At 37.8% G+C, this 19,967-nt stretch overlaps 1 protein-coding gene across 4 annotated transcripts in view; it reads right to left on the reverse strand.

Moving 5' to 3' along the window:
• Positions 1–518: 518 nt before the first annotated feature.
• Positions 519–19,967, reverse strand: part of myo9b (myosin IXb) — a 41,209-nt gene continuing 21,760 nt past the window's right edge. The window contains exons 13-41 of one of the 4 annotated variants that reach the window (XM_081598426.1): positions 18,814–19,003; positions 18,613–18,688; positions 18,446–18,532; positions 18,319–18,358; positions 16,702–16,824; positions 16,503–16,583; positions 16,300–16,410; positions 15,709–15,831; positions 15,362–15,511; positions 14,681–14,808; positions 13,187–13,570; positions 11,841–11,916; positions 11,419–11,610; positions 9,822–9,925; positions 9,641–9,717; positions 8,604–8,785; positions 8,372–8,479; positions 8,123–8,293; positions 7,975–8,016; positions 7,779–7,890; positions 5,962–6,035; positions 5,660–5,852; positions 4,810–4,938; positions 4,615–4,720; positions 4,417–4,548; positions 4,194–4,317; positions 2,815–2,912; positions 2,615–2,721; positions 519–1,188 (exon numbers count right to left, since the gene is read on the reverse strand). In XM_081598426.1, the coding sequence (XP_081454552.1) occupies positions 992–1,188; positions 2,615–2,721; positions 2,815–2,912; positions 4,194–4,317; positions 4,417–4,548; positions 4,615–4,720; positions 4,810–4,938; positions 5,660–5,852; positions 5,962–6,035; positions 7,779–7,890; positions 7,975–8,016; positions 8,123–8,293; positions 8,372–8,479; positions 8,604–8,785; positions 9,641–9,717; positions 9,822–9,925; positions 11,419–11,610; positions 11,841–11,916; positions 13,187–13,570; positions 14,681–14,808; positions 15,362–15,511; positions 15,709–15,831; positions 16,300–16,410; positions 16,503–16,583; positions 16,702–16,824; positions 18,319–18,358; positions 18,446–18,532; positions 18,613–18,688; positions 18,814–19,003 (3,717 nt within the window). In that variant the 3' untranslated portion in view covers positions 519–991. Of the gene's footprint in view, positions 1,189–2,602; positions 2,722–2,814; positions 2,913–4,193; positions 4,318–4,416; positions 4,549–4,614; positions 4,721–4,809; positions 4,939–5,659; positions 5,853–5,961; positions 6,036–7,778; positions 7,891–7,974; positions 8,017–8,122; positions 8,294–8,371; positions 8,480–8,603; positions 8,786–9,640; positions 9,718–9,821; positions 9,926–11,412; positions 11,611–11,840; positions 11,917–13,186; positions 13,571–14,680; positions 14,809–15,361; positions 15,512–15,708; positions 15,832–16,299; positions 16,411–16,502; positions 16,584–16,701; positions 16,825–18,318; positions 18,359–18,445; positions 18,533–18,612; positions 18,689–18,813; positions 19,004–19,967 lie in introns of all 4 variants that reach the window. The other 3 variants (XM_081598425.1, XM_081598427.1, XM_081598428.1) reach the window with 3 other exon arrangements.

The following is a 19,967-nucleotide window of genomic DNA, read 5'->3' on the forward strand; positions in this document are numbered from 1 at the left end:
AAAAGAGATAACATGTAACATGGTTCGACGTAGATTCATGCCTATCGATACAAAGGCATGAATGCATGTCATGTGCATGACATACATTCACCTAAAAGCTTAATTTAACTATTTAATTGAAAGTGAAACTTAAACATGCACGACACAACCAAATAGCGCATTTCCTCCAGACTCTACTCTCAGTTGAAAAGAAGCACTGACTAACATGGGTCCCACAAACTCTTGAGTAGGATTTGCTTTTAAATCCTTCAAAGGATGCAACATTTTCCACCACATTTTATTTCCACTTAACTTTCCATTAATTAATACCCTCGTGGAAGTTGTCAGTCACTGGCAAAGTCAGCAATTGCTGTGTGGCAAGATTTATATTTATATTTCATTTTTGGCTAATAAATGTGTGAGTTATTTATTATTTAATTATAATTTCATTTTCAATCTTATTACATTTTATTTATTTAGTTTCTCAGCTTAATTTTAAGACATATATGTATTCCTATACATTTTGGCAAAAAGCACAGTTCAAATAAAGACAGAATTTATTTTACAAAAAGTCTCAGATTAATTAATGTCAAACTACTAAAAAAAGTAACTTAAAAAGAAAGAGAAATACATGGTTTTCCATGAGATTCTTGATCACAGTGTCAGAATATGAGTACAATGTTAGCGCATCTACAGTGTAGTTACTACGTTATTTTTTAATTACAAACAAAACAACCACCAAAAAGAGAAAAGAAAAGGGGACATTGATTTTACAGTTTGTTAAGGAGAACTGGTCCAAATCCGTCAGCACCTTTACAAAATGTTCTGTAAAGTGATGAAATTAGCAGAATCTCCATATAAAGATCAGAAATAGTTGTGAGCATGTCGCATAAGAACCCTGGTAGAACGGGTCAGCCTGATGTCCTTCTCAGCAGCAATGACAAATAGAGTCTGTCAAACAAAGTGCTTTCAGGTGTTCAGATTATCAGAACGTGTGGAATTAGTGTCAGCTTCAATCTTCAACGTCATCGATATAAGGGATGTCCAGGTCATCAAAGCTCCCATTAAAGGTCTTGCTGGTGAGCTGCTGCTGCTTGTCGTCTAAGGAGGGAGAGTCTTGAGCAGCGCGACTCCTGACCGTCTGCGCCAGGTCCGCAGGTTTAGCTGGGCATTTCGGTCTCAGCGCTCTCGGCAACTTCGTCGCCTTTCCTGGTAACAGAGATGCAGCTTCAGTGAAAAGATTTTTGACATGTGTAATAATGAGGAACTTCCTGGTCTGGTGTGACCGTAGTTATTTATAGAAACAGTAAACAAGAAGTTGTTTTTATTCCAACCAATTCATCAAATCTGTTGGGTTACAGAGGGTGTGAAGTTGACATTCTGAAACTCTAACATCCCTCTTTTTTAACCACTTTCTGCTTTCACATCCTGCATAGCTTAATGACGTAGCATGATGATACACCGGATATTTCAACACACCACTGAGCAAAAATGAAAGCTAACACCTTCAGAAGGTATTGGTTAGAATTAGTCGTAAAGAAAGGAATCAGAGAATGAGTTGAACGCCTGTGTTTGGTCAGTGCGAGTATCTCTTGCTTTTTAAGAAACAAAAATTCCCCACTCTTCTCTTGGAACATTTTCTTTCAGCCTGAAGACGGATGAGTACGTCACAGTTAATCGTTTGCTATGTTAACTATAATGGAAATGTAAAAAATGTGACCACGTGCCGAGGTGAGTAGTAACTGGTTACATTTAATCGGGTCATTAAAACACACTTCCAGTAGTTTTTTTTTTTAACCACACAGATACTTCCTACTTCAACTTAATATCATGGAATAATGATATTTCACACAGGATAGCTGAAGACTGAGATTTTGATGCTGTAATTTACGGATCGATAGGGTTTTACTGGCGTGGGACCCAAAAGGTTTTCAATAAAGCCTCCATTTTTAGCCAAAAGCAAATAAAAATGGATCAGGAAAACAAAAAAAAGTTCTAATCATACTTTGGATCCCACTTATTTCTGTCCAAATCACAGAGATGCCTGTTCGCTTTGGATTAGTTTCATCACAGGAGTTTGATGGATGGATGGATAATTTTTTACTAAATTTTTACTTTTCAAATTACTGACATGATTAACAACACAGATAATCTCTGCAATCATTACAAATAGCATGTGGTAAAACTAATCCCACATCAATAGAGCTTTACTTGTATACAATTTGTGTACAATTTCTGGTATTTCTGGAAGTACAACTTCTTCTGAGTTATACATTTTACACATGTCAGTGATTTTACTCTGAATAAATCCTGGAGAATGTAATTAATTCTTTGCTCGTATAAATGATACATTCAGATAATTTAATCTGAATAAATTTAAATCTGATCAAGAAATGTTGGACATGTAAAGGGCCATCAGAATAAAAAGTCAGGAGTCAGGACACAAATGTATGGCACGGTTTTCAATTTTTTGTTTTCAATTTTTTTAAGATATTTTTCTTTTGTTCCAAATATGTATACGTTGCTTTATCACCTTAAATTTGCTGTTGCAACATGAAAAAAGCCAAAAAGATAAAAGGGGGAAGTATTTGTACAAACCCAGAAGAAGGTTGATGTACTTTACCTTTCTACTGACCTTCCAAGTCAACGCCGCCCAGTTGGTCCAGGCTGTCTGAGCTCACTGATGATGCAGAGTCCGAGTGTTCCTGCTCCAGTTCAGGTAACCTGATCGCTATGTCCAACCTGCAAGGAAAAGACAAAACAACCACACAATGTTGCATCAAATCTTTTCATTTCAGCAATTTAAGGAATAAAAAAATAACAGTGTGTGTTTACTTCTCTTGCTTGATTGATTTTATTCTTTCTATGATGGTGCTGTCAGACTCATCAGTCTGCAGAGTGTGTGGAACCTTCTGCTCAGCTGTGGGTTGAACCTTTAGGGACAACAAATGAAAAATAGCATCTTGGACAATTCTGGCACATTTACAGAAATGTAAATTATTGTGAAATGTCCCTCCCAAATAAAATAAAGGGGCAGTATTATGTATTTTCCATGCAATTCAGTAAACATGTAAAAACAAAGCTATATATATCAATTATGACTTGAAAAAAAATTTGACCTTGGAATTTAAAGACTTAAATTAGACCTCCATCTCTTCAAAAACTCTTTTAAAAGCTCTTACTGAAACTCTGCCTTCAGGAGGTCACCACAACATTGCTCCTCTTCCTTTAACAACGTTTTTATAATGAGATCAGCTGATGAACAGTTAAACCAGGTGTTTGCTAATTGTTGCTGCTGCTAGTCTGAAGGAGCTGAGTGGGTGTGTGGCAGTGGCACTAGCGGAACAAGTCTGCGTCAGGCCGGGGGGCAGGGCCAATGACTGGGGCCAATGACCGGGCCCCTCACATGTATCGCCTGCGCTTCTGAAAACTGTTGAGGGGGGAGGGGGGCTTTGGGCCGCCTCTCTCGTTTCATTTTTACCCAGGAAGCACATTGGCTAAACCGTGAGTCAAACAGTCATTGGGACTGACTGCTATATATTCCATTGAGGGAGAGTGACTTTAACATTATATACACCTTTCTGAACAGGTGAGGGCGCACTTTCTCCATCTATAATCAGACATTAAAGCAGCTTGAAACCATTCCTCCCTGGACCTCCAGACCCGGGCCCCCATGGGCACCTACCTGGGACCGGGCCGGGGGGCAGCTGCCCCCCCAGTCCTCCCCCCACAGCTCCGCGCCTGGACTGCCTGGGCAGTGGAAGGCTTCTCTGTGAAAGGTTAAAAACTGACGCTCCAAGTAGGAGCTGCACCCCAAAGACGGAGCCAGGGCCACCCAGATGCTTTGCACAGTTGAATGGTTGCCATAGAGATGGAAGGATTTCTCAACCATGCATGTAACTCTCTATGTACATTTTTAATGAGGTAATAACATTATAACATAATATAAAGCTTAAAAAATAGATTTTTCAAAACACTGCCCCCTTAAAATTAAAATTTCTGAAGGCTTGTCACTGATTTAGACAAAGATGGGAACAATGTCTTTGTCAGCAAGTGGAAGTTTTGTACAGTCGTTTAGAAAAAGAGATGCTAATGATAAGATGCATATTTTTTGATTGCATGCAGTCAGAAGGATGCAGACAAGATCAGGATATTGTTTCCAGAAATTCAAATTACAATCCGAGGCATTTTTGGTTGTGCCTCTGTGGTCTCACCGTGTTTTGTCTCCTTAGTTTGAGTTTATGGACAGCCTGGGCCTCGGCATATTCCAGCTCCTGGATGTCTTGCATCTTCTCGTTGTAGCGCCTCAGCTGCTCGTTGATCAGGATCTCCAAACACCTGCATAAAACATTACGTTTTACAAACACTTATTGTAAGTCATTACATAAACCATACCAGGATTACAGGTGACAGTAGTGTGCTGGAATGGTTACATACAGGGTACTTTTGGGCACATCCTTCATACAAAGTAAAGGGTCACTTATATCAGCTGAGCGCAGGATGCAGGGAGCAAACACAATAGCCAGAGATGTTGGTGACATCTTGTTGTGCTTCTCTTCCTTTGCGACCCTGAAGCAGAAACTAGTTAAAATCTTAGGCTTTAATCACTTAAATGAGAAGCAAGCGTCTGCTTACTTGACAAGGTGGAAAATAAGCCGCTCCAAAGTGTTGTAATTAGCGGGAGGAAGCTCATCGACCTTTTGGTATACAGCCCTTATTCTTTCCTGATTCTCTGGCAGCTCTGCATGTTGAGGAAAAGGGGAGTTCAAATTATCTGAATTGCAAAACAAGCTTACAAACAAAACGTAAAATATGTAAATGTTCTGTCACCGGCAGCATGCAGGAAGTCGTTGTAGAGAGAAAATGTCATGAGGGGTTCAGGAAGCTCTCTAAGCCAGCGCTTGACGAGGCCGGTGATGGTGTGGATGGGGTAGTTATCCAAACAGGCATTTTCAGGATCTGATGGAGCAAGATTAGAGACAAAACTTTAACTTAAAAAATATTTAACTTTACAACATTTCACATATAGGAGAAAAATCAATTAACCCCCCCCCCCCCCCCCCGCACCCCCAAAAAACAAATGAAGCTTTAGTTACTTTTGCAAAATTCCAAAATTATATTGTTTATAAAAAATTAAATTATTAATATCAAACCAAATAATTTTCAAGTTTTAAAATTCCAAATGCATATGATTTATATTATTATTAATTATATAAATGCATAAATCATATGCCTATATATAATAATTTCTATTAATATATAAATATGCATTTTTATAGTTATTTATTTTAGAGAGAAAAATTTATTCTCAAATAAGTAGTGCTTAAATTTTTATTTATTCTTAGCATTTTGCATTCATTTCTGTGAAAATAATCATAGAAAATGCAAATATGGTATTTATGTGTCAAAAATCAGGATAAACTATGACAGGCAAGTTTTTAGATACCTAACATTATTTTATTTAGTTCATTTGTTTTATCTCTTTAAATTAAGGTAAAAAGGAAAAAAATAAACAACAAAGTGGCTCGTTACTGAAGAATAGAACGAGGACCTTAAAACAAAATAAGAAAATAAATTAAGTACTTATACAATTTTTTATTTTTAAGTTAACTCCAACTGCGCTGACTAATGTAAGAAAAAAGAAAAAAGTTAAAATGCTCGTGTGTGGAAACATTCTCACCAGTCTGCAGAATCTGGTGTAGCTCCTTCGCTCGGCAGGCTGCTCCAGACTTTCGGTAAATGCCCTCGGTGTAGAGGCCGTTCAGCTCCACATAGATCAACAACAACTCCACCACCTTGGGCACTGGGTTGGTCTTACTGGTCAGGACGCACACTTGAACTCCAAAGTGTAGTGAGCCTGGCACGCTGTCATCCTGACACAAATAAATACCAGCAGGAGTTATTCTAACAAGAACATTGGAGAAAAGGAAAATAATCCACTGATAAAGATTTAATAGGTTTTTAAAAAGGTTGAGCTCTCACCATCCTGGAACGCCGTGTTGAGCAGTCTGTGATGATTTTGTCTAGACATTTCTTGTGACAAACAAACTTGCAGGCTAAAATGGAAACAGACGACCTCTAGTATTACATAAAAATATAAACAGTCTGTTCTCACTGGAGCACAAGCTCACACAGACATTTTTAAAATTCCAATTTGCTAAGTGGGAAAAATAATCTGAAGCCAAAACATTGATTTATGGAAAGTCTAGTATCCACATGTATCAACAACCCAGCTGATGCACAGACAGGAAGGGATCTTTGACCATTTCTCTTCACACAAAAGTCATTTCTTCTCTTTTTTCTTTTCCATTCATCTCACGTGTTTTCTTCAGAATTAAGTCCATGAATTGAAATAACCATAAATGTTTGTTGACTTTATGTCCAGTCCGTTTCTGTGATAATGTGGCCTTGTCCTTTAGACCATTAAACTGCTGAAAGACACTAGAGTTTTATTGAAAATGTTCTCATGTTTCACTCTAACAAGCTGCCTAAAGCCCACAGCATCACACATCCTCCGCCATAATTCACTTTTTTTAGTATTCATGCCTGGATGTGTGTCCATTAGTCTCATCAGAGCAAAGCAATGAGACTAATAGTGTTGTGATCCGTGTTTTTCTGTGTAGTTATTTTGAGATTTTCTGTGTTTAGTCCTGTTTCCCTGAGTCTCTGTCCTGTCTTCCCTGTTGATTGTTCCCAGCGGTGTCGAGTTCCCTGATTACCCTCTGTGTATTTAAACCCACCTGTTGTCTTTGTCCTTGTCGGATCCTCGTTGTATGTCATTTGTCTAGGTCTTTGTACCAGCCTGTTTCAGTTAGTCATTCAGTAGAACTGTGTAGTCCTGAGTCGGTTAAACTGTAGTAAGTCGTCATAGTAGATTTGTTAAGTCCTATGTTGGCGTCAGCTCTCTAAGCAGTTGTTTCCTGTTCAGTTGCTACCAGGGTTAGCCTATCTCCGCTCACCGTGCTGCTGCCTGTTTACTGGACTGTACATTTATTATTAAATTCAACATTTTGTCTACAACCTGGGTCCTGCCTGCGTCTTCCCTCACCTCACCAAACCACCAAATCATGACAAATAGACTCATCGCTTGTGAGAAAACACTTGTGCTCAATATGGAGTACTTAATTAAAATTGAAGAAAAGTTTATGCAAATGTAAATAATTACTTTTGTGGAAACTGAGTTAATTCACAATATTTCCATCAGTCCAGTTAGTGATGGTCATTCACTAGAAATCCACTGGGTTACTGTTATTACCTCCTCCCTCACTGCACATGGTGGTAAAATTAACCAACACATTTTTCCGACTTGCACTGCATGCTCTCTCGCCTTTCCCATTTTGAACAGCGTCAAATGAGCCAGAAAAACTGCAAATCATTGAATTCCAATTGTAAGTTTCCCTACAATCAAATCAACTTAAAAAAATTCAAAAGAAAAAAAACTAATTAAATAAAAAGTATAGATCGTTGACATTTGTTTTATAAGAATTTATAGGAGCTCCATGAATTATGGCACCAAGGATTTTGCTAATATTAATTTCTCAGGTAGTATCAATTGAGAAATTAATATAGTCCAAAGCCAAAACATTGACATTTCTTGTGTTTCCCCATCAACAATAAATGTACTAAAATGTTGATTCTTCAAAACGTTCCAGTGTGAGATCACATAATAGCAATAAAACACTAACTTATTTTATAACTTTCTACAAATTTTGACCAGGTCTACCAATAAGGTAGGAGGACATTTACTTGTGTTTGCATGCTTTAAAAACAGAGATATTATATACAGATTGTCTACTCACCGCTGCACATGCAAGCTTTCTCCATTCCCCAGATGAAGGAATTACACAAGTCACACGACTGCATGATGTTCACCTGGTATGTGCTGAATAGATGATCCAGAGGATTATCAATCTGCAGACACAAAAATGACAGAAACAACTTCAGTTTTTTCAACATGTTCATTAGGAATAAACTCAGGGAAGATGTTTAACTTACACATTTCTCATTTGTCTTCCTCTTCTTTCCCGTCCTGGTAGTCTGAATGAAGGGAGAAGATAATTTTCTGAGAGAACTTACAAAAGACCTTTACTTTCTCCATGGTTTTAAGATTGATAAATGAAAACATTGAAAACATAATATCTACCTTGGCTGGTTCGGACTCCCCTCGTTTTTTTTCGGCTCTGATGAATCCGTCCAGCACAGACTGGAACAAGTTGACCACCAGAGAGACCTCTGACTGCTTACCTCGTCCTGCCAATGCACTCACTTTGTTACGGTAGCCATTCATTAGGCTTTTGTAGCAAACTTTGGGCTTCTGTGGGTCGAAACATTTATAAGAATTTGTTAAATAAAAACAAAAAGAAACAACTAGAAAATCTTAAAAGAGACTTACTTGTAAGGAGTACATGCTTTTGATGGTTTCCCTGAACTCCATAGTGGCAGAGAGGAAAATGCCCTCCGTTATGGACAGTTCTTTCACTCTTGACTGCAGCTCATTCACCTGACAAAGTGATGAAATTATAAATTACAAGGTAACGGGATGCAGGAGAATAATTCAAAGAGCAGCACAAAACGGGTCTCAAGCTATTCGTCTCAAAACCAAAGCTGCTAAGCGGTTATCGCACCTGATTCCCAAGGAACTCATCAAGGTGTCGTAGTTCATTGGGATCGGTGATTTCTCGCTCCAGAGATGCGTCTGCCTGAAGCGCTCGCGTGGCTCGGCTGATTTGAGGAAATTTTCGCTGGACCCTTGATTCATTGGAACTAGCCATGTGGTAAGGTTGTGGGGTAAATCTAGGCAACGTTACTGGAGATGAGAGACATGACATGAGACAATATGTGTTCAAACACGAGAAACTTGTGGCAAAAATCTATCAAAAAAAAAAAAATATATGTACAAATACATGTGACATAATGTGTCATAAATGCATTTGTTTGTTTCCGTGCAACTATTTCTCTATTGACGTCACGCTCTTCAGACCTGTAGACATCATATACGTAGACGCCTCATTGAGCGCTGAGTTGGTCGATTCTGGGAGTTGGAACGGGAAGACGCTGGCTAGATCAGCATCGGGGTTCGACGATTTTGTTTTGTGTTTTTGGCGGTTGGCATAAACTGGATTGTGACTGGTTTGGGATGACAACTAAGGTAGATGGAGGTGGTGATGATGATGATATGGATTTTGATGAATTGACTCCAGTAGATAGAGGAAGAGGTAGATGTAAGGAAAAAGTTTTGAAAGAGGATAGAGAGACTGGTAGCCAGAATAGAAAGTGAAGTTTGGAAGAATATAGTTCAGAGGAAGAAAAGAGAGCTAGAAAAGAGAGTTAGGAAGAAAATGACAAGTGAAAAATTTAAGGTAATTCTTAAATTCAGGAAAGAAGATATGAACATTAGTCTAAGTCCCGATAGCAGTTTCTAGAGATATAAAAAGAAACTTGGGGAGGTGGAGTTTGTAAAAATTCTGCGAGATGGAAACATGTTGATAAAATGTAAATTGATTTGTGGTCATTTTCTACCTCATACCATTCAATCTGACCATGCATCTTAATGTTGTGTTTTAGCTAAAATAGAATTGGTCAAAGTTATGCAAAAGATAAAATATTTACTGGAGCTGTGCATAAGCCATCAGTATTCAAATAACTCAAATTGAAGATTTACCAGCTTTATCAAATGGAGATTCAGTGTTTGAAGATTTGTGTGGCCGTCTCCCCAGGAGTTTACCAAAAAACCCAATCCTGCAAAAGATGATCGTTTGAGTAAATTTTGTACGGCATCACATAAATATTATATAATTTTTAACTCAAATGTTGGAATAATTAAATAAAGCAAATTATTTTACTTCTCAGGAGTCGTAAGTGATTGGTTTGAGCCTTGAAGATCGGTGTCTTCACAGCCTGATCTGGCTGGAAGGCTGTGCCTTGAACAGTCCGGTTCTGATACCATCTGTAGGAACAAGAGAACACAAATATTCTGCAAGTTAAAGTACAGAAGCGATGAACAAAAATCCCAATCTGAAAACTTAAGCAGTCCTCGTTCATTTCTCAACTGGAAGTTCATGTTTTCCCACTCCACTTTGCTGCCTCAGTTGTTTTTACCAGCAGCTCCTCCACCAGAACCGCAACCCAGACCAGGAAATAAAACAGAACTACACCATCTCCGTCCGTCATGCAAAGATAGTTTCCTCCCACCAGCAGATTTTTTTACAATCTCCATGAAGGTGTTATTTGTGCAGAAACAGGTTAGTAATACTTACTATTTTTCACTTTTATAGTACTGATTTTGTTGTGTTTTACAATATGGCTGCTTGGAAACAAAACACAGACCAAGCATGGTAATGTACATCTATGTCAGCTAATTTAGTAAGACTTTAAAATATCTGAAAGAGCTGAATTAAATCAAACGTACAGAAGTACAACACACTGCAAAAACACAAAAATCTTACCAAGTATTTTTTTGTCTCAATTCTCATACAAATAACTTAACACTTGAAACTAAACGAAGTTAACTTATAAGTAACTTTTCAGCAAGATACATAGGAGCTTTTATTAAGTCAGTAATTCCTTGATATTTATTAAAAAAGTTCTAGTTCCACAGACTATTTCACTTGCAACATGGGAAAACATCTTTTTACAAGAAACTAGACCAAAAATACTTGGTAACTTTTTATGTTTTTGTAGTGTGAAAAAGCAAAACCTATCCAACAATGTTTGATAATATTCCAAAAAATGTTTTGTGACAGACAGGGGGCTATAATTTACATCAACAACATATCAGAACAACTAAAAAGAGTTTTTGTATACAAGTGTGGGGAATAGATGGACTAAACACAAATATAAACCAGCTTAAAAACTGGAAATATGCTATAGGATGGGTTTCTCAAAGGCCAAAATAGCTATTGTTGTTACAAATGTGTAAATAAATGTATTGTCAACAATGAGAACATGAGGTTTAAGCATCATTTAATGTGGGAATTATTCAAGGGTTTATCTGGTGTGGGGAGACTAAAATGTTGATGTTATAAGCTCTTCTCTTCTACCAGCTCCTTTTCAAACAAATTGTGTAAAATTGCATTTGTCTTGTAATTTTTTTCTGTTTTTACTTTTTAATGTCTGTTTGAAACAAGTAACGTTTGTAACATTTTATTAAGTACATTTTAATTATCAAAGCTACTTGTCATTCTGCGCAGACCTAATCTGTGCCTGCTGACTCTGGTGCTCAAGTCAGAAAGACGAAAAGTTCAGAAAAGAGCACTGGAAATGGACTTCGACGTTTCCAAAGTTCTGGAAAGCAGCCGCTCATGTTCCACTTGAGTGAAAGATAGAGCTCCAAGAATAATGCAAGGTATCCAGCGAGTCCACATGGGACGTTTGCATGCAGGGCCGTTGTTAAGAGGAGAGTGGTGGGAGTGAAGCTTCCCTTTAGGTCAGTACCTTGACCTGGGAATTGAGGGGCCAGACATCCATGACACTGGCTGAGCCCGTCAGGGTGGACACAGTGGGGCTGATAGGAGGCAGTGGAAAGTTCCAGTACTCATTCTCCTTGGAGCCCCCAAAGTTATGCACCAAACCGCTGCGGGCGTAGGCTAAGCGCCGCTTGTGTTTTTTCGGCTTGCGGAGACGAACCCTTCCCTGACAGGGCCAGAGAAAGGGACAAGGCTCAAACTGGGATGACGCTACACACTTTAAACCTCCATTTAGGAGTTTGTCTTCATGACAAAACTTAGCGTCCTGAACACAGAGAGGTCTATTACAAACCAACAAACATGTTATGAATAACACAGAAGAGGAGAGAGAAAACATCCACGCTTGACCTTTGATGCATGCTCTAAATTATGAAATATTACAAATGCAAAGCTTACCATTTGGGGACTGGAGGAGCTTTCGCAGCCAGAGGAGCTCGACAGTTCATCAACAGAAACTGCTTTACGACTTTTTCTTTTTATTTGAGAATGAAACAAAAAACACAGTGAAAACTTTTTTTCAGATTTCAGCTGATTCTTTAAAGTGACAAAATAAAGAACATTAAATGGTGACAACACAGGAAAAGTAAAGTAGCAAAATCAGAGGTGGGTAGTAACCAGGAGCGCCACCAGGAATCTTGGGCCCCCTGATAAAAAATTTGTTAGGCCCAATCCTGCGCAGCTGCTGTTTTTTGAGTCTATTTGACCCATAAAAAGCGTCACAATTTTAAAAGCTTGCATCTGCCTCGCTTTCTTTGGTCCAATACTCTAATAGCACAATATTTACTGCTCATGAATTTAACATCCAACAGTCCAAATCCAGTATGCAAGTAGGTTGCTTAATTTTTTTCTTAGTTTTAGATCCTGAAATGTCTCTCCCCATGAGCAACAGTCAAATATTACTTGAGTAATATTATTATGAAGTACTGCTGCTCAACTTGAATAAAATTTTAGGATATTCTGTCTGTTGTGAACAACTTTACTGAATTTATTTTAACCAAAACTGCATCAGATGAGGACACAAGTCTATACTTTATGTTAATGGAGACTTCTTGGTTGTACACAGGCTTTGTTGTTCTAATGTTTTCTATCTGCTGAGCCTGTTGGAGGCCAAGTGAATAAAACACAATATAATGTCATTGGAAGTACTCTGCTCACTACAAGTACTAGTTTCATAGGTTTTATTTAGAAAAAAAAAGTAAACTTTTTTTATTTTGTAATTATTTTATTTGTTTGCACTAGTGCTTTAATTTTAGCCTTAAAGATATCAAAATTTGTGCATAATTTTATATTTTTTAGCTTATCTGATGACATTGAATCTGATTTTATGATCAATTATTCTGTACTTGAGTAACCTTTATATCAAATACTTTTTTACTCTCATTTGAATAACTTCTTGAAAGGTTACTTTTTAATTTTACCTGAGTAAATATATGTTAACGTAGTGCTACTCTATACTTAGTACATTTTTTGTGTACTCTTCCCTCCTCTGAGCAAAACGATGCATTATTCCACATCTTTGATCCCAAAACACACACACTACTCAACCCTGGAATGCATCTAAAGTGATACATACCTCGAAGACATAATGTAAAACAAAATCTACTTTTTTGCTTAGCTGTGAACGTTGATGTATTTGTAAAAATGGGAGCATAAATGCCAAGATAGGAAATAGCATCTATACTGTAGCAGACAAAATATTTAGAGAAGGGTTGCATGTTTATGGCAAACACAATAAAACTTACAACATGTCATCTCTCCTATCTCTTCTTCGATGTACTTCAGGACTTGATACGTCAGTCAGATCATCTTCACTGGATCTCTCCCTCATTCTGTCGTTGCCCATGTATTGCTTGCACATTGCAGGGTTACTGCTGCCAGCTTTGGGGTCCAGGGGGACGGAGAAGGGTCTGTTCAGCTGGGGAACAGACGCTTTGCCGTCGCCTATCTGCTTGTTCGGCTGGGGAACAGACGCTTTGCTGTCGCCTATCTGCTTGTTCGGCTGGGGAACAGACGCTTTGCTGTCGCCTATCTGCTTGCTCTCGTTCTCCTTTGTGGCCTGGTTGTTGGCTGGCTCTGGCGACTGGATCTCCAAGTTTTGCTGCCTCTTCAAATTATGTTTCATTGGACTGTTGGCAAGAAGCATCAAATCAGACCCACGTGACAGAAGTTTGACTCAAGCTTTTCATCAGTTAACAAGTAAAGAGTCTAGTTTCTAGTGCAAATATTTTAGTGTACATTAAGATAAAACTAAAGCTCACATTTCTTGTTGAAAAATTTCCTGTAAATTAGTTTTTATCTTATTTCAAGTGTACTAAAATATTTGCACTAGAAACTAGATAAAAATACTTGGTAAGATTTTGTGTTTTTGAAGTGAAGGCAAGCTAACCAAGGTTGGTCGGATCAACTCGCTAACTCAGTCTCTGGTTACCTAGCAACTCACTCACTTATTCTTTGGTTACCTAGCAACAACCTGTGGAGTGACTTGTGCAGCAGCAATTTAAGGTTTTGCCACAGTGCCTCAAAACTGCTTAAAAATAAAAAAAAAACAACAACTTGAAGTGAAAACTGAATAAAACAAACAAACAAAAAAAAACAACACTTCAGATATTTAAAACAAAATAAATTATAATTATGGGTATTGACTGATATTAACTGCCAATATTTTGAAATCTTTCTCACCAATACCTGCCTACTGGGACATTTTAGAGCACTTTATGCTTTCCTCTGCTGACAATCTCTAGAGAGATACAGATTAAGCTTTGTTAGAAAATTCTAATTCCACCAAAACTATGAAAATCTACTTGAATAACCATATTATTATTATTATTATTATTATTATTATTATTATTATTATTATTATTATTATTATTATTATTATTGTGCTTGACTTGCCAGCAAATTACCCTGACCTATAAATTGTCAAAAGAAAAATGATAAAGACCAAACCAAACAATGCAGACCAGGCTGATTTCATCCATGCTTTGCTGCAGTGGTGCAGTAATTCATGGAAAGACAGCCATAACATGTACTGAATACACTTTTCAATAGTGTATTCTACATCTGCATTAAAATCTTATTCATTTATAAACAAAACAGAAAATTATCTTGATTAGTGTTCTGATTTTAAGAGAAAATGTTTGCATCAACAGTAAACCAAAATCATTTAAATTACCAGAAATTATCCCTCCAAAAATATGACTGATTGTAAATACTAAATATACAGGCTCCTATAGTACCTGGCTCCAGGCAGAGAACTGGAACAATTTTCATGGTCCTTGAGGTCTAGTGACTGAGAAATACGCCACGCCGTCTGGATTACTGTCGCAGCTCGGTTTTGCTTCTCAAAAAACTCCCGCCAGCTCCTCTGAAACAACAAATAAAGTTTCATGTTTACTTTGTGGTCAAACTCTCCATTTGTTCTTTGATATCATCTTAGCTTATTTTATACGTACTTATATATGCATCTAAATTTAGAACTGAGGTAGGTTTGTACATTTTTTATTATGATTGTAAAGTTCCTTGCAGAAGTATTTACCCACTGCACTTTTTTTCACATTAGAACCACAAATGTTGCTGTATTTTATTGGGATTTCATGTCATAGATTAATATGGAGTAGTGTTTAAGTATGAATGAAACAGATACAGAGCAACATTTATTTTCTACAATAACATCTCTTCAAATAGCATATCCATGGTTCACAGTGTTAGTTTTCAGCTGTCGTTTTATATCCCAATTCTTTCCACATTGTTACCCCTAATCCGTCTGCTTTGAGTTTTTGGTTATAAAGGTTCAATTAATATGAATAATTTTGCAAGGAACTATAAATTGCTTAATTTTGGTCTTACTTTCAAATGGTTAATATGGCTTAAAACATAATAGGTGTTATTTTGTCGTTTCTGGAAGAAAGCAGCTGTACCTGGATGATCATGGTGGCATCCTTCTTTTGCAGAAAGTGCAGCCTTATGAGAGAGGAGCGGAACCAGCGCTGCAGGGTGACGATCCGTTGCATCACTTCTTTGTTCAGAGTGCTCTGGAGTAGCTGACGCTCCTTTTCTTTCAGAAAGACCTGAGAAGATTGAAGGCAGTAATAAGTCATGTGGAGCTGGGTCATGTTTTGGCTAAAGCTAACCCTTTGCTTTTGCGTTATTTCCAACAGATTTTTATGTGTTTCTGCACCTGAAGATACATTTTCATCATAAAACAAAAAGATTATTTCAAGTCTTGACCTTGATAAGAAAATGGAAAGAAAGCAGTGTTATATACTTTAGTTTTTCCTATTTGGTAGGTGCTCTTTTCCAATCCCATCTTCTCAAACAGTTCAGTTATCTCCTGTGGGGATCCAGTCGTTCCTTTTGGAAGCAAAATCCCGAACTTCTCAACAAATTCCTGTTAACAGGGAAAAATTATAGGAGAGTTCAGAAAATCATCCACCTCCATATTTACTGGTCCATTTTGTTAAACATGTGTAAAAAGTCTTAGAAGTGGCTGCCCTGTTGTTAAAACTGTAAATAATTCCTTTATGGTGATTTTTTTCGTGAACTAGTACTTTTTGTCAATATTAAATAATTATGGCCTCATGCTGCAATATCTTGCTTAAAAAGTTACTTGGAAGTTAGTTTTGTCTTATTTTAAGAGTACTAAGACAAAATGGATCACAAATATTTGGCAAGATATGGGGCTTTTAAAGTAAAAATAAATGTAGTAAAATTAAAATATTGATTATTTTCTAAACCATTCAGCGTTACTGCTCTAAAACATGCATTTATTCTAAGGATTTTTACACATTTTTACCAGACAGGCCAATAAATGTAGAGGGTGCCGTACATAAATTGTTGTTTTAGATGAATCACCTACCTTAAATGTGTATTTAGCTTTGTAGCTTGACTTCTGCATGTGAATCATCTGCAGTATGCCAGTGTACTTGATTTGATTTAGCACCACTTCATCATCAAAGTGCAGCTGTTTCTATAAAATCAAGACAAGATGCTCAGTCATCATCTGTCCTGATAACAAAAAAAATCTGCAGTACGCGGTTGAAAATTAACAGATGTTGTCACCTTATCAGCATTAGAGCGAAGACAGAAAATGAAGAAAGGCTCCGCTTTCTCAATCGTCTCAATCAGTTTTCCCAATGAGGTCTGTGAGACAAATACATGCAGAGAGCAAACATGTTTTTAGGTCTCAAACTATAGAAATGAGTGAAAACATCCAGCAAGGTTTTGGCTATCATCATATTTAATAATACTACTAAAAAACCTGAAACTGAGCGCCAACTGTGGGTGGATCTGCTCGGCGGATAGGGTGGAAGACAGATTTGCTCGTTCTGTCGTGCTTCATCAGACCAACGATGTGATGGAGTGAACTCAAATTCATGAGGTTCTGGTTGATGAAAGACAAAATAAGATAATGAGGATAAACACAAGAGGAGCTCTGGATGTTTACATGTGAAGTAAGGTGCAGACGTTGATCTTATTTACACTTTTAAACCACAGAGTCCAATGATGTAAATATATTTTATTGAGATTTTATCTGACAGAACACCAAGCAGCATAACTGTGAAGTGGGATGAAATTGAAACTGGGTTTCCTTTTTTTTGCCTTTGCAAAAATATATAAATAAAAATATCTTCCATTTGCATTTATCTCCACTGATTTCAGCTTTCAGCTGAATGATAGATGGAAGTTTTTGGGTACCGTATTTTCCGCACTATAAGGCGCACAGGATTATAAGGCGCATAGAATAGACACTACAGTTACGGTTTCCACCGGTCCCGTATTGAATCTATACGAGACGTGATTTGTTCCGTTCTCCACAAATGTGGATGTGTAATAATAAGGAAGTGGTCCCCGAGTACTTTATATAGTAGACTGCCCCAGTCATTGTTTCACTCACGGTGTTGTGATATTGTGCCCAACTGCTTTCTGGGTAACACAGACAAACCGACACGCTGCCGCCGCAGTCTCTGTCTCTCTTCCCCCGCCTCCCCGGCTTTAAATGTATAGGGGCTTGTCCCTTGGTAGCCCTAGTCGAAGCACCCTGGATGAATATCTAAAGTCACTTTGTTGACATAAAGAATGTCAACAAAACAGTCCGACTCGGGTCGGCGAGGAGAGCCTTCCTCAACTGGGCCGGGGCGTGGCCGGACGATGGTTACCCGTCTCCGTTCGTGCACAACATATTCGTGGAGAATGTGGTGCTAAATGACCTGCAGACGACCCGATTATCAGGTCGGTAGGTAGATAGGTTAGTCAAACTTTATTAACAAACTAGCGTTCTGTCAACTATCCCAGCATGCACCGCGCGCTTCTTCTTCTACGGGGGAAAATGAAGTTAGCGGCTGCTTACCGTAGTTGCTAGACCTGTTGTGGCTCAATATTGGTCCATATATAAGGCGCACCGGATTATAAGGCGCACTGTCGGCTTTTGAGGAAATTGAAGGTTTTTAGGTGTGCCTTATAGTGGGGAAAATACGGTACATTTTGAAAGTATGTACCTAATATAAATAGCTCAAATTCACTTAGACTGAATGGAGATTGGCTAACAACAATTCTGTTTCCATCCCACAGAAGGGGATTCCACAGCAATATTCTGTCATGACGTTTTTTTTAGTATTGCACAAAACAGATTAGGCCAACAAGGTCTTTTATAATAGGACAGATTATTATAATTCATCACTTCTTATTTCTGAATTATGGATTTCTGCAGCTCCTTCAAAATTTCCTGATAACTGTCACTTTATGTGTTTGTCAACTTAAGATCCAAAGATATAGCATAAAGTTAGTGGCTAAATATTAAAAATGTGTTTAATTCATGTGAATTATTTTGCAAAGCAGTACAGAATAAAGATTTCATATTAGTTTGGCTACTTTTTACCTTTGGAATGATCTGCTTTTGTCGACTACCTCTATTTTTCCTGCAGAAAAAATATGGAAATATTAGTTTAAAACATTCAGACAAACATTTTGTGAGTTGTGAAACTAACAACATATTGTCTATTCACTTTTTCTCTTCATAATTGACAAAGATGTCCTCAAACATATCGAGTGATTGTTCATCAGAGCAATCAAAGGAGAAATCCAGAGTATTGCTGGTGTGGGAAGAAACAAGAGAAAAGTCATTACTTTAGGTCAAAGTATATCTACCCTAATTATTATAAGCAATAATTACCCAGTCAGTCTGTCCAGATAACTGCTGCGCCTTTTTAAGGCTGAGACTGGCGTGCGTGGGGTTTGTTTTGCAGTAGCTAAGATGAAAATTGAACAATAATTGAAATTAATTTACACAAAATGCAAGTTATGCAAAGCATATGCTAATTGAGTCACTTGGAAAATTCAGTACAGCACTACAAATGATAAAAAGACTCCTTACTCCGTTCAGTCCGCTGCTTTAGGAGTTTTTTTAAGACTGAGACGATGCGAATGGTCGCTCGGAGGATGCTCCATCTGAACAGAGCTTCAGGGTTGGATGCAACCAAGTGATGCAGGAAGGAGCGCTTGCTGCTTCGCAGAAGAGACACGACTTCAGGACGCATAAACTCTGTGTTTTTCTTTTTGAAATCCTAAAAACACCACCATCAAAATGTACAGTTAAAATCTGAAGTTTACATGAACTGTGTGAAGCAGTCACAAAGGAAAACTGAACTTTTATTGTTTTAGATTTGTTAGGGTTACCAAAATTAACATTCTCTAATAGTGGAAGATTTTTTTATGTTAACTTTCTTTCTTTCTTGACTTTTAGTAAAAAGAATTACAGTGAACTTCTCTGTATTCACGGTTCAGTTTTTGCAGTTTTTAACACCAAATTAATTGTTGAAAAATCCATCTATTTGCTGATTTCTTTTTTTTACAGAGCATAAGATATATTTTTAAAAATGTAGCTTATAAAGCTGATTTAGCTTAGCCCAATCCTGGTGGCTGAAGGTTGCAAAGCAGCCAATCCGGAAGCTCCATTTATTTTCCTTAGCGCTGATTGGCTGAAACCTGGTTACGCTGCTCTTGGTACTTGGTGGTTACCATAGTAATCAGTAATTGACAGCTCCTCCCCCTTTTTCTGTTGCTGTAACTGATATGTATGGACCTTACCAAGCACCGCCCAGAAACGCCCTCGAAAATCCCACGTGGCTGCATGTCTCACAAACAAAGTCTCGCGGAGCTTAGTTTCTATGTAAGACATGGCGTCTTTCATTTCGACTGACTCTCTCCAGAGTATTTCTGAGTCGATTAGTTTGGCATTTCTGCCGGATTTTCACAATATATCAGCCATGACAATGGACAGGGGAACCAACAAGTTCATGTCATCTTTTTTGGACGACATCAAGGTGTTTTAGCCACGCGATGCCTCCAATATTGTGCGCGTCACAGCGAAAAGCTACCGGCACCGGTTGATGAGGAAAACAGCAGATCTTCACACCCTCAGCATAAATATAGCTGTGGACAACATCACTGATGCCTATTGTTCTTGCAAGGCTGGGTAAGTCGGGCATTCATGGTTTTGAGGGTTATTTTTGAAATCAGTGATTTCTA

This window comes from Poecilia reticulata, chromosome 17 (genome assembly GCF_904066995.2).
Source record: "Poecilia reticulata chromosome 17, P_reticulata-male-v2, whole genome shotgun sequence".
Lineage (NCBI taxonomy): Eukaryota > Metazoa > Chordata > Actinopteri > Cyprinodontiformes > Poeciliidae > Poecilia > Poecilia reticulata.